This window comes from Protomyctophum parallelum, assembly GCF_964188405.1.
Source record: "Protomyctophum parallelum genome assembly, chromosome: 5".
Taxonomy (NCBI): Eukaryota; Metazoa; Chordata; class Actinopteri; order Myctophiformes; family Myctophidae; genus Protomyctophum; species Protomyctophum parallelum.
Window position 1 is genome coordinate 31,658,186 of NC_139702.1, and position 14,887 is coordinate 31,673,072.

General features: G+C 44.8%; 1 protein-coding gene across 1 annotated transcript in view; it reads left to right on the forward strand.

Annotated features, from left to right (window-relative positions):
- LOC310858326 (protein sidekick-1-like) overlaps positions 1–14,887 on the forward strand; it is a gene marked incomplete at its 3' end in the record, with an annotated part of 358,338 nt that overhangs the window by 332,905 nt on the left and 10,546 nt on the right. Inside the window, exons 36-41 of the mRNA XM_083764434.1 lie at positions 351–466; positions 5,903–6,095; positions 8,559–8,696; positions 8,939–9,100; positions 9,217–9,342; positions 9,589–9,753. Coding sequence (XP_083620560.1) covers positions 351–466; positions 5,903–6,095; positions 8,559–8,696; positions 8,939–9,100; positions 9,217–9,342; positions 9,589–9,753 — 900 coding nt within the window. The remainder of the gene's footprint in view (positions 1–350; positions 467–5,902; positions 6,096–8,558; positions 8,697–8,938; positions 9,101–9,216; positions 9,343–9,588; positions 9,754–14,887) is intronic.

Genomic DNA, 14,887 nt, shown 5'->3' on the forward strand with positions numbered 1-14,887 from the left:
TTGTTTCAACCTCTCATATACAAGTGTACTGTATATGTTCAGAAAATGTTTTCGTGTGCGTGCGCGTGCGTACGTGCAGAAAAGAAACATTCCAGCATTCTGTTCTCCACATGGTTTAAACATTCTCTCCTCTCCTCTCCTCTCCTCTCCTCTCCTCTCCTCTCCTCTCCTCTCCTCTCCTCTCCTCTCCTCTCCTCTCCTCTCCTCTCCTCTCCTCTCCTCTCCTCTCCTCTCCTCTCCTCTCCTCTCCTCTCCTCTCCTCTCCTCTCCTCTCCTCTCCTCTCCTCTCCTCTCCTCTCCTCTCCTCTCCTCTCCTCTCCTCTCCCCTCCCCTCCACTCTCCTCTCCCAGCTCCATCATTGGCCCCCCAGTCCATCAAAGTGTCAGCCGTGGGTCCAACCACTCTGGAGCTGACCTGGGACACCCCTCCGCTGGAAACCCAGAATGGACTGATCCAGGGATACAAGGTGACACCCCGACAAAGACCCAGACACCCCCCCACACACACACACACACACACACACACACACACGGTTTGACTGCTGTGTTGCGTGGAGTCGCTTCCTCATCCATACAGATGGTTACTGTCTGCTGCTCCTTCAGGGCGTCTTGTCTGATAAAAGAGCAGAGAGTGAACACAGAGCGCATCAGAATATCCCTTTAAAAGCCTCTCTTTACTCCCCGATAGCTTCAAACACAAGGTCACCTCCCTCCTGTGTGAACAGCAGCAGGGAGTGATGTGGAGGAGGACAGAAGGGAAGTGAAGGGATAAAAGAGCCACTGATCCTGGCCGGTACTCCTGATTAAAGGAGAGGAACGGGAGGGGATACATTTGACTCTCAGAGAGAAGGATGCTGGGAGGGGGGGATTAAAGGAGTAGTTCACCCAAAAAGTTACTTATTTGCTATCAAATGCACACCCCATCAATAGATGGTGCTCATGGAGGTTGAACCAATCAATAGATGGTGCCCATGGGGGTTGAACCAATCAATAGATGGTGCCTACGGAGGTTGAACCAATCAATAGATGGTGCCCATGGAGGTTGAACCAATCAATAGATGGTGCCTACGGAGGTTGAACCAATCAATAGATGGTGCCCATGGAGGTCGAACCAATCAATAGATGGTGCCTACGGAGGTTGAACCAATCAATAGATGGTGCCCATGGGGGTTGAACCAATCAATAGATGGTGCCCATGGAGGTCGAACCAATCAATAGATGGTGCCCATGGAGGTCGAACCAATCAATAGATGGTGCCCATGGGGGTTGAACCAATCAATAGATGGTGCCCATGGAGGTCGAACCAATCAATAGATGGTGCCCATGGGGGTTGAACCAATCAATAGATGGTGCCCATGGAGGTCGAACCAATCAATAGATAGTGCCCATGGAGGTTGAACCAATCAATAGATGGTGCCCATGGAGGTTGAACCAATCAATAGATGGTGCCCATGGAGGTTGAACCAATCAATAGATGGTGCCCATGGAGGTTGAACCAATCAATAGATGGCAAGTTGAACCAATCAATAGATGGTGCCCATGGAGGTTGAACCAATCAATAGATGGCAGGTTGAACCAATCAATAGATGGTGCCCATGGAGGTTGAACCAATCAATAGATGGCAGGTTGAACCAATCAATAGATGGTGCCCATGGAGGTTGAACCAATCAATAGATGGCAGGTTGAACCAATCAATAGATGGTGCCCATGGAGGTTGAACCAATCAATAGATGGTGCCCATGGAGGTTGAACCAATCAATAGATGGCAGGTTGAACCAATCAATAGATGGTGCCCATGGAGGTTGAACCAATCAATAGATGGTGCCCATGGAGGTTGAACCAATCAATAGATGGCAGGTTGAACCAATCAATAGATGGCAGGTTGAACCAATCAATAGATGGTGCCCATGGAGGTTGAACCAATCAATAGATGGTGCCCATGGAGGTTCAGCATGACTTTAAAGTGAGGTAAAAAACACAGAACGGGAACCAGACAGCAGCTACACTGACAAACTGTTCCAAAGATGGGCCAAAGATAAATGGTGAAAACAACAAATAAAGCACTCTCCTCTCCTGTGCTTAGAATTGACATCCAAGTGCTCTCTCTCTGCTACCCTTCATGAGTTATATAGGACAGAACCTAAGCCCACTGTTTGCAGTGGATTGCATGGAAAGTCCACCATTGATGTCCTAATAATGTGTGCGTGCGTGCGTGGTGGTGGTGGTGGGGGTGTTCTATTCATAGAAGTTAAGTTATTAAAGAAAATAAGTGAAGTTATAAGAAATGTTTGGTTGTTGTTGGAATACTTTGGATTTACATATTTGTAATGGCAGTATGAATGGACAATAATGTCACATTGTCTGATTATGATTATGATCACACTGGTTTAGAATGAGATATACTGTACCTAGTTGGTTGAGTCGTCTAGGATAGTCCAGAAGTCCATGGAGGGGTTCCAGGGGGTCCCCAGAAGAAACGGGAACCCGTTTTGGTGTTTTAACTAAGCATTATGTTATACTTTAGCCATTGAAAAATAGCAGATCTACAAGCTCATAGCGCGCCACCGAGTGGCGCGCTATGAGCTTGTATAGGTCTGCTATTTTGGAAAAATCGTGAAAATGCGGCACAAATCTTTGAATATATATTTTTTCAGAAGACTTTTTTATTTTATTTCAAAATAAAGATAGCCTGATGATAGGCCGAAACGTTGCTATTTCCCTGTAAATAAAAGTTGGTCACTGCATTTGAAGACAGTGTGCGGTTGTTTTCCTTGTTCATTTTTGGGGCCCCGTACCCTCTCCTACGCACCTGTCGCCTGTAGGTGTGCAAAAGCTTTGCTTTTCATTATTTCGAAATTTCCCAAATGGATTAATAGCATCGCTATTAACATTTAAGCACAGAGTCGGTAACGATGGAAGTTGGAGATCCATTCCCCACTTGGCTATGCAATACCCGTTGTACCCGTGTCAGAGTACCCGTTCCACCCATCTGTCTGTGTCCCTTTTATTCCCATACATGGAGATTCCTGTATCCGTCTCTCTGTGTCCCTTTCTTCCTATATATGGAGTTCTGTGTCGGGCATGCCCAAATATGGAGTGCTGTGATGTCGGGACAGGCCAGCTCCATATATGGAGATATAGGGGTGATCAGGTCCAGCGCCCGGGCAGAGGATTTTGTGCTGGTTCTGGACAACCGGCTATCCGACGGACTCGACGCCGGGCACTGCACTCCCTGTGGTGGTGTGCAACCCTAGTATCATCTTTGAAGTCAGTGGGGAAAACGGTTCTCCAGTTACGAGTATTACAGACACCGAGACTCGGTGCATTTATAGATAGACTAGACCTGTACGTGCCCGTCGCCGTCGGCCACCGGCCTACTTGGGAACGATGCAACTATACGTCGTCATAGCACCTGTTTTTAACTGTCAGCCCGGTGTCAATTCGGCCCACTGGCAGAGCCTAATTGGTTGAGCCTCAATTGGCTGAGGCTAGAAATTGCACAGTTGAAAGGAGTTGGCCTCATTAGGCCCACTGGCAAAGCCTGGCCCAGGTGAAAGGAGTTGGCCTCATTAGGCCCACTGGCAGAGCCTGGCCCAGGTGAAAGGAGTTGGCCTCATTAGGCCCACTGGCAAAGCCTGGCCCAGGTGAAAGGAGTTGGCCTCATTAGGCCCACTGGCAAAGCCTGGCCCAGGTGAAAGGAGTTGGCCTCATTAGGCCCACTGGCAGAGCCTGGCCCAGGTGAAAGGAGTTGGCCTCATTAGGCCCACTGGCAAAGCCTGGCCCAGGTGAAAGGAGTTGGCCTCATTAGGCCCACTGGCACAGCCTTTTGTGGTGGTTCTGGAGAACTGTGGGTCCGATCAACTTGATACCCTGCACTCCCTGTGGGGGTGTAGAACGCGTGTGTCAAATGTGAAGTCGGTGGGTCAAACGGTACTTGAGTTACGTGCATTACAACCGTACACACACGTACGCACGCACACGTACGCATGTACGCACGTACACAGAGACGTGGGGGGGGGTCACTCCGTGGCCAAATATAATTTGGGGGTCCATGGCACGAAAAAGTTTGATAACTACTGGTCTAGAATGAGAACAGAAGGAGAATATCCTTGATCTGTACCTGCATTGGTTTAAATGGAGGAACAGAAAGATGTGCTGACCTCCCCGTCCAGTTCCACGGACAGCTAAAAAAGTATTGAGGTTCTGTAACGCTGTCCACATTCAAATACTCTGGTGGCAAAGACCCTCGTGCTTCTCACTGCAAAGTCCTATACACCGGTATAAATATTAGAAAGAGTTTCTAATGCATGAGGTTGAAGCAATTCTTTTCACCTTGTACTTGGTGTCAGAGACGGACAGTTGGAACGTTCAGCTCTGCCCAGACAAGACTTGTACTACTCTGCGGTCTTCTGAATGGTAAAGTAAGAGGATACTGTCCTCTGCTGTAACTCTTGTCCTCCGAGGGTGGAGGATTTTGTTCTGTATGAAACATTAATTCCTCCTATGCCGCAGAACAGTTTTCACACTCACACTTTCAGCCAGTGGTGAACAATTATGCAACGATCCACAAAGTGTCGGATTCGCTATATCTTTGGGCCAGTGAAATGTATTGTATTAAGTGGCCTGACAAAAGTAGAATCAAGGTGTTTGTAATGTATGTACTGAGACACATTTCTTAGTACATACAGCGTCCATATTCTGAGGAGTATTTAGTCCAAAATAGCCGAACTTGTAGACCGGCTATTTTTTGGCGAAGAGATAATGGTGTAGAAAGCGGGCCAAGTCCAGAGCCAATTCAGATCCAGTTTCATCATTTAAACTGGTGAAACTTCAAAACTGAATCTTAGCAACATGCTGACAGCTGACATTCCGCTGAAAATACACTTCTATAGCTACCACACATGTGTTTTTAATATATAAATCTGGTGCAGAAGTCATAGAAATGTGGAAATTCCAAGGCTGAGCTACTGTACAAATGTTTACATTGCTTTCTTAGGAGGGTTGACTCACATAAAATGTAATTTATTTTCCTTTCTACCACCAGTGTTATCAATAGCTTTCTGTACACCATTCTTCAATTCCACCTACAAGTATGCAATGTGCAAATGAAATAGCCTGGGAAATAGCATATGGGTTTAACTATGGCTACTTAAAATGCCACGCTCAAGTAATTATAGGCAGCATTATCGTTTAAGGATTTGCATTAAAATTTTATCACTGTTTATTTGATCATTATTCTTTAGCACCGGAGTTGGTTCATTTAATGAAGTTTACTAACACAAAGCTCCTAATTGCCATTTCATATCACAGTTGTGATCTAATGAGGTAGAATTACCCGCTGCAGAGTAGTACACAGTTAAAAAATAGATGTAGCAGGAAAATCCATCTTCTGATTGATTGTCTCTCCTTTGTATACAAGCAGAACAATCAATTATCTACAGGTCTGTGTTGAGGGCAATGTTGACAACAATTCATTTTCATAAGCCTGCCTTCCAGATGCAACAACACCCTTTTTCTTTTAAAATGTTTTCTCTTTAAAACGTTCTATGCTGTATCTTGCTCTGGCGCTACACACTGACAGTTCATTCCTCCCCAATCCCAATACATTTTTGTGAAATGAAAATGACTAAATTGTCATCATCATCATCATCAGCAGCAGCAGAATTTGTCTGCTCTCGCTGAAGTGAAATGGAGTGATTTGATTCAGCACTCTCACATCAGGTCAGTGTTAAACTGAGGACCTCACACATAGGAAAACAAAGACAAGAGATAAGACTAATTGGTAGTAGTGAAGACAGGGTGGGACGGGGGAACAGGTTTCTTGTTAATTAACGAGCCAGGGAGGAGAAGGTAAAGGTCATGTAACTGTTATATTAATGCTGTTTGCTTATCTTCTGTTGTAGATCCACTACTGGGAGAGAGAGAGAGACGGACAGAACCAGAGTGAGAAGGTGCAGGTGATCTTCATCCCTGACACGCTCGTGCGTCTGGTCAACCTCACCAGCTACACTCCTTACCTGGTCACACTCACAGCCTTCAACACAGCTGGAGACGGCCCGCCCAGCGAACCCCGCGGAGCCCGGACCCTGCAATCTGGTAAAAAATAGGGCGAAACGTGCAATTAAAATAGCCTGTAAAAGGGGAACCTTGCCTGTATTGAATGCAAATCTTTGCGTTCCCTTGTGAGTACGACGTGTGGGAAAATCCGGCTCCACACACCACTATATATTCTGTGTATCGAGAGTTTGTGGTGGAAAATTGCATCGATTTACAGTACATAGGCTGGAGGGCATTTTCCAGCTCTGATGGTGCAGTAAGCTGAGCAAATGCCAGTTGTTTGCTGCTGGTGGGCATGTCACTACAATGCAAGCCATATTCCAATGTTTAATCCCCCTAGAAGCGCCGATGATCCCAACACCTTTCACTATAGGCTTTATTTTGTTTTGTCTTCGCCACTTTCTCTGTACCAATTCAGAGCGCTTTAGTGCCCCTGGCAGGTTTACAAAATATAAAAAAATAGGGGTTTAACGATGAACAAATACAAATCTGAAATGTTAATCGAGAGGCAAACAAAATGATATGCGGAGCCCTCATTTCTAAAGTTACAAATGTGTTTACTGAGGCTTTGCTGCTAAATAAAAACTAAGCTGTTGAAGAAATCTCTCAGATCAAGTCATTCAAAATAGTCCACCGAGGCGGAAAGAGTTGAGATTTGTATACACTTTCTGTTTTATAGGGCATTATTATAGGGATTTAAAATCTTCGCAGAGAATAAAAGTATCCGGGCAATCATTGCAGTATTGTTGTACAATATCCTTCCAACAGCGAGGCTCCTTCAGGAGCACCAGAGCAACAAAGAACAGCATGATTTTAGTGCCTATAGAGAGAATCTAAAATTGAACATTAAAACAAGACCCCAATGCATGGTGTCCACTTAAAGGAAAGATCCAAAAGAAATTGGACTGTGTTGATTTGGTCTATCCAGAACATTTCTCTCTCTGACAGTAATATGGGGAGGTTCAGTAACCTGTTCTTTGCCTAAAGCGTAGGGTCGATGATGGGGAAACATGATTTGCCCCCAAGATGGTGTTTAGCCATTGCATATTGCAGAACACAAAACTGCAAGACTCACATAACAGGCAATGTTGTTCGTTGTTGCTCCGGTGCTAACTGCAAGCTCTACATAGATTTGATAGAATTGGCTTGTTTTAAATTAAACAAAGTGTAGAACTTTGATCAGATTGCTTCGCATTGTGTCAAATTGAACCGAATCATTCTGTATTGAAATGTATCTCTCCCTGAATCATATCCTATCATTTAAATACATCTCCTAATAATAAACAGCTTATCATAAAGGAATGGAACTTTTTGACAGATGGGTAACCGGTGGTAATGTTAATTGTGGGTATATTTCATACTAGCATGGACAACTCCTGTACAGACAAGTTAAGTAGAACATATTTTAGAGCACCCAACGCCGTTCGGCCTGTTGGCCTTCGTCGGCGTATTGCGCAACACAGAGTAATAACGCTGACGAAGGCCGACAGGCTGAAACGCGTGTGTTGCCTTGGTGACTGCCGCTGCGACATATAAAATGCTCTTAACATTTTTCTACTTTGTTCTTTTTGATGTCTGGCATTGCTTGGAATCTGCTCCCTGCAGTGTTTCAAAGACAGTTAGTTTCTAGTTGAGCTACGCCGAGCCTTTGAAACATCTCCTGAACAGTTGAAGGAGCACTTCACCCAAAAAAATGACTTATCAATTACACACCCCATGATTTTTAGTTTTTGCCGTATTCCTGGGCCAATCATTAAGATGACGGGGTGGCTGCTTTCGTCTATCATGGGGTGATAGACGATATTAAAACAATACAAAAATGTATTATTTTTTGGGGTGAATTACTTGGGTGAAGTTGAAGCGAGTTTATCCATCTGTGAATAATATCAATCACATGTCTTATCTCCATCAATCAACGTGCTTTTTCTGTGTCACTGTGCTGGCTAAGTGGTTGATACCCTGTTGAACAATTGAACATTGAACAATGATTGAAGCAACGTTTTCTCCTCGTTTGCATGTCAGCGTTTTGACATCATTTCCACAATCCTTTGCCACTTGCTTCTACAGAAAATGAATGAGAAGCAGCAGCAAGACAACTCCTTTATATATTTATAATATTGTGTCGTGTCTGACATGTCGTCATAATGGAAAGATAAAACGTTAAGTAGTACTGTATATCTTCTCTCTTCTGTCCAAAACTGTTACTTTTCAGTGTTCAAGTTCCAAAATGGTGAAAGTAGCAGATCTACACCCTCAAAACGTGTCGCTTTGCGTCGCGATTTAGTATGATCAAGTAGAGCATTAATTTAGAAAAGACATTGTCATATGGCCCTCGACAGACATTATGCAATTGAAGCGCCATTTGACTGGTGTTCAGTGTTATATGATGACATATACAGTACATGAGCCTCTATACTGTTCTCTGACACAGACAGCAGGTGACATGCGGTTTAATAATCCTGTCATTCTTCCTCTCATCATTACCAATGGTTGTCCTCATAGCCCCGAGCCAGCCCAGCTTCCTGTCCTTCTCAGAGGTGACAGGGGGAAGTGTCAACGCGTCCTGGGGGGCTCCGCTCAGCCCTAATGGGCAGCTGGAGGGCTACAGGGTGGTCTATCAGCCCAACGGCCCCGTGCAAGGTGAGTACATTCACAAAGGTCCGTGTGCGTGTGTGCGTGCGTGCGTGAGCGCGTGTGCGTGCGCGCGTGTGTGCGAGTGCATGGGGGGAGAATGTGAAGACTGTTTTTCCTTGTGAAGTCCTTTTGCATTCATGTAGACATGAATACAAAAACAAACATACACATATACCTAATTGTGACACTCTTGTTCCTCTCTGTGCGTGTGCGTGTCCATGTGTGTGTGTGTGTGTGTGTGTGAGCAGGAGTGACCAAAGTGGTGACCGTGGAGGTGAAGGGAAGCTGGCAGCGCTGGCTGAAGGTTCGAGACCTGACCAAAGGAGTGACGTACACGTTCAGTGTCCAGGCTCGCACCGTGAGCTATGGGCCGCCCATACATGCCAACGTCACGGCGCAGGCCCTGCAAGGTGAGAGAGGGACACGGTGTTTGCATCTATTTTGGGGATGATGGAGGATGGATGACTGGGGGAAATAGGGAGGTCGGGGTTTGCCCTTTTCTAATATCCTCTGTTGCCCACAAAAGGCACCCCTGGTTCTCCCATGGAGATGTCCATCACCAAGTCCTCCTCTGCCCTTGCCGTCCATTGGACAGAGGGGGACACAGGGGCGGGGCCGATCATTGGCTATGTTGTTGAAGCACGGCCCTCGGGTAAGTCACATGAATATCACCAGAGACCCTTTGTTCCACCCCTCTTTCCATATTATAGCCTTTATTTCACATTAGACTCAGTTGAGTCGTTATTGGGGGGGAAGTTCTTTACCCCTACATAAAAACACCTCTCTCTCTCTCTCTCTCTCTCTCTCTCTCTCTCTCTCTCTCTCTCTCTCTCTCCCTCTCCCTCTCCCTCTCTCTCTCTCTCTCTCTCTCTCTATCTCTCTCTCTCTCTCTCTCCAGATGAAGGGGTGTGGGACGCTTTCATCAAGCTCCTCCCTCCCAGCAGCAGGTCCGTTTCCGTGCCGATAGAGCGGCTGAGGTCCGGCGTCAGCTACGAGTTTCGAGTGATCGGCGTCAATCGCCATGGTTACGGAGAGCCGAGCACCCCGTCTGCGTCACTCGCAGGTAAACACACACACACACACACACACACACACACACACACACACACACAGACACACACACTAAGGCTGTCCCCAAACATTCAAGGTTCGAATGTTCGCTCGTTAGGGTTGGCACTCGAATCTTAATGAATGGGTTTGAACCATTCGTTTTTTTTTTTTTTTTTTTTTTAATAAAAATAAATATTATTATTATTATAATTTTTTTATTAACTCGAAAATATATCTCACCGAGAATGTGATATGAGCATGTCAAAAAAAGTAAGTTTCTAGTGCATTCCTGTCAGAAGTTATGTATATCTCCTTGTTGTGCTCCAAAATCCCCTGTGCACATTAATTTGGTGATGGCCTGCACTCCCTGCAGCCAATCAGCCAATCGGCAACAAACACACACACACACACACACACACACACACACACACACACACACATGAGTCGTTTTGTTTGTGAGGGAAGCGAGCGGATGTGCAGTGCACAACTACATACATACATCATGTTGGAAACCAAACATAAACAAGCTGGACACATGCATCCATTGTGTGTATAATTCGACTGCGTTGCGCGGCGGCGCGGCCGATCTACAAGCTCACAACGCGTCGTGCTGCGCTGCGTTGTGAGCTTGTAGATCTGCTCTAATTCTGCAGCGCACGCCTGCACAACACTGCGCTGCTCAGAGGGGGAAAACAGGGGACCCCACGACAGGACGGCCGGGCGTCGTGTGTGTGTGTGTGTGTGTGTGTGTGTGTGACACAGACACACACACACACAACCCAGCACGATCGCACAATTTGAGAAAAAGGTTAGTTCTCTCTCTCTCTCGCTGCGCTGTAGGCTACGTGTTGTTGTTGGATGTAAACTGCGCAGCTAAGAGCGGGGGAGACGCGCTGTGCGCTCTGATCGAGACGGTTATTTCTTTAATTAATTAGAAACAAATGGTCCGAATGTTCACTCGGAAATTCCTGCCGAAGTTCGAGTCCTAAAATAAGGGCTAGGGTACAGCCTTAACACACACACACACACACACACACACACACACACACACACACACACACACACACACACACACACACAGTGGGGAGACATCAGTCATACCCAGAGGACTGATTATTAGCAGTTAAGGTTACAGGTAAAGAGTAAGAAAAGGTACTGTACATTATTCAGCATGTACAGTGCAGTACACTACATACCAGTATGGTAGAAATCAGTGTGCATGATATTAACCCATTCTGGACGGGAACCCCTTTTGGTGTTTTAACTAAGCATTATGTTATACTTTAGCTATTTAAAAATAGCAGATCTACAAGCTCATAGCACGCCACCGAGTGGAGTGCTATGCTTGTAGGTCTGCTATTTTTGAAAAATGTGAAAATGCGGCACAAATCTTTGAATTCTTTCAGAAGACATATATATAATCTATAATACAGTACAAAAACCCCACACATCAGACACACATGGACATACTGTAGGACACAGAAACAAACATGCAATTCATTCACTGCCACATGTAATAAACAAATTATTCACCCAGTTGTTAGCGATTTTCTGTTTGTCCTTACATTTTAAGTAGTCACAGAATGTTACTACTGTCGACCGCCCGGCCTAGACGAAGTCTAGCATTCTCTGTGCTTTAGAGATTTCTTTAATTATTTTTTTCAAAGCAACATTGCGTTCAATATAGTTAGGATCCATTGAAAATCCCATCCTGGCCAACGTGGAAGTGGAGCCACACAGGTGTCGAGGCATTTCAGTAGATCCCGTAACGATCAGGTGATTTCCTGGTAGAATGTTTCAATTACAGTCAAACGGTGACTCATAGGTTATAGCAAAGAGTGCCATTTATAGCCAGAGATGGGCAAAATACATTGAAAATGTATTTTGATACAAAATACAAATACTGGGTCAAAAAATGTATCTAAATACTAGGGATGGGTCCGATTAATCGATTATCGTTGATAGGACCCGAAATCGATTATGAAAATTAATAATCGATAATCGGTTTTTTTTTTTTTTTTTTTTTTGTTTTTTTTTTTTGTTTTTTTAATGAAAATCTGTTGGAAAGGCAATATTGTCATCCAAACAGGACAGGGCTATAGGCCTACCAAAGTGTGCCTGGGATGTGTCTGTGTAGCTGCATGACTGAGAGGAGTGTGAGTGGAGATTGATTCCAATCAAGATACAGGTTTGGAGGATTTAGCAGGTGTTGGGAATTTACCAAATCAGGCCTAGGCTGGGGTTGCTATGGTGATCAATTGGATCAACAGTGGTCCAGGGACCACCAGTGGTCCTCATTTAAAAGATGGAGTTAGTAACCAAATGGACCCTTATTAACTCTCAAGAGTTACAATTATTATTAATCAACTACATCAGGGGTTCCCAAACTTTTTTGACTTAGGTACCCCTTGGGGGGAAGATTTATTTTTATTTGTAGGGTTCATAAAAAAAAAAAAAAAAAAAAAAAAGCCCCCCCCCCCCAAAATTCGATTAATCGATTAATCGTTAATATTGAATTATACAAATCGATTTTCATTTTGGACACATTTACACATCCCTACTAAATACAAAATACATCTTCCATCCCAGCGAAATACAAATTACAAAATACAGAAAAAGTATTTCAAATACGTATTTCAAATACATGTATTTCAAATACTGCCCATCTCTGATGGGCAAAATACATTGAAAATGTATTTTGATACAAAATACAAATACTGGGTCAAAAAATTTATCTAAATACAAAATACATCTCATTTCTTCCATCCCAGCGAAATACAAATTACAAAATACAAAAAAGTATTTCAAATACGTATTTCAAATACATGTATTTCAAATACTGCCTCTGTGTATAGCATCCAAAGACATTTTGGCAGTGTGCGCTTTGGAAAAAGAATATGTCAAAAGACGTCTGTGGCACGGAAAGAGTGCATTATGCAGACTGAGGCCAGTTGGCATGAAAGAACGTTTGCACCGTTCTGTTTTCATCTCCAGGGGATGAAAGAACGTTTGTACCGCTCTGTTTTCATCTCCAGGGGATGAAAGAACGTTTGTACCGCTCTGTTTTCATCTCCAGGGGATCAAAGAACGTTTGTACCGCTCTGTTTTCATCTCCAGGGGATGAAAGAACGTTTGTACCGCTCTGTTTTCATCTCCAGGGGATGAAAGAACGTTTGTACCGCTCTGTTTTCATCTCCAGGGGATGAAAGAACGTTTGTACCGCTCTGTTTTCATCTCCAGGGGATGAAAGAACGTTTGTACCGCTCTGTTTTCATCTCCAGGGGATGAAAGAACGTTTGTACCGCTCTGTTTTCATCTCCAGGGGATGAAAGAACGTTTGTACCGCTCTGTTTTCATCTCCAGGGGATGAAAGAACGTTTGTACCGCTCTGTTTTCATCTCCAGGGGATCAAAGAACGTTTGTACCGCTCTGTTTTCATCTCCAGGGGATGAAAGAACGTTTGTACCGCTCTGTTTTCATCTCCAGGGGATGAAAGAACGTTTGTACCGCTCTGTTTTCATCTCCAGGGGATCAAAGAACGTTTGTACCGCTCTGTTTTCATCTCCAGGGGATGAAAGAACGTTTGTACCGCTCTGTTTTCATCTCCAGGGGATCAAAGAACGTTTGTACCGCTCTGTTTTCATCTCCAGGGGATCAAAGAACGTTTGTACCGCTCTGTTTTCATCTCCAGGGGATGAAAGAACATTTGTACCGCTCTGTTTTCATCTCCAGGGGATCAAAGAACGTTTGTACCGCTCTGTTTTCATCTCCAGGGGATGAAAGAACGTTTGTACCGCTCTGTTTTCATCTCCAGGGGATGAAAGAACGTTTGTACCGCTCTGTTTTCATCTCCAGGGGATCAAAGAACGTTTGTACCGCTCTGTTTTCATCTCCAGGGGATGAAAGAACGTTTGTACCGCTCTGTTTTCATCTCCAGGGGATGAAAGAACGTTTGTACCGCTCTGTTTTCATCTCCAGGGGATGAAAGAACGTTTGCACCGCTCTGTTTTCATCTCCAGGGGATCAAAGAACGTTTGCACCGCTCTGGGGATTCCAGGAAACTCACACTTCTTACACACCGTTCACAAAAAGCTGAAGGGGTGAACCTGAACAGACTGTTAAACTCCCGACTATTACAAGTTTCACTTTGTTTTCACTGGTGTTTCACATCTTCTGCCATCCAGCGGTATAGAGTTTGTACAACCGCATTCGGTGGAGTTTAAGTTACACCCTGAGGGCTAGAATTAATTAACCTCCTTATTTCGATCCACACCTCCTAAGCCTTCCCACACTTTACAAGATGACATTATAAACCTCCTCTCTGGGCACGTCAAAGACTCGTTTACTGATATATTTTATTCATTAACTGATAAGAAATTTAATTAAGATGAAATTAATAGATGGTACATGCTATAAATATATAATGTAATGGTCTTGGCCATCCAAATAGAAATAAAGATTCGCTGAGGCTCTGCAGTCAACCGACTCTTTTCCACGATCACATCAATAGGAGGAGTCCGTTGTTTTACTCACCTGCGGTCAATGCCATCAAACGTTTCCTCTTAAAAAAAGGAAAGAAAATCATCCTCCGTGTTTTAATCGGTTTGATGTGCCAGTTGGTTGGTTGGTTGGAGGCCAGGGGGAAGGGGCAGAGCTTTGGCGCCTGCCGTCCCTTGCAATCAGTCAATTTGGAGCTAGTCTTTGTACAATGAGTAAGAGGAGGGGCGTGGGGAGCTAGTCTTTGTACAAAGGAGTCAGAGGAGGGGCGTGGGGAGCTAGTCTTTGTACAAAGAAGTCAGAGGAGGGGCGTGGGGAGCTAGTCTTTGTACAAAGGAGTAAGAGGAGGGGCGTGGGGAGCTAGTCTTTGTACAAAGGAGTCAGAGGAGGGGCGTGGGGAGCTAGTCTTTGTACAAAGGAGTAAGAGGAGGGGCGTGGGGAGCTAGTCTTTGTACAAAGGAGTCAGAGGAGGGGCGTGGGGAGCTAGTCTTTGTACAAAGGAGTCAGAGGAGGGGCGTGGGGAGCTAGTCTTTGTATAATGAGTAAGAGGAGGGGCGTGGGGAGCTAGTCTTTGTACAATGAGTCAGAGGAGGGGCGTGGGGAGCTAGTCTTTGTACAATGAGTCAGAGGAGGGGAGGGGAGCTAGTCTT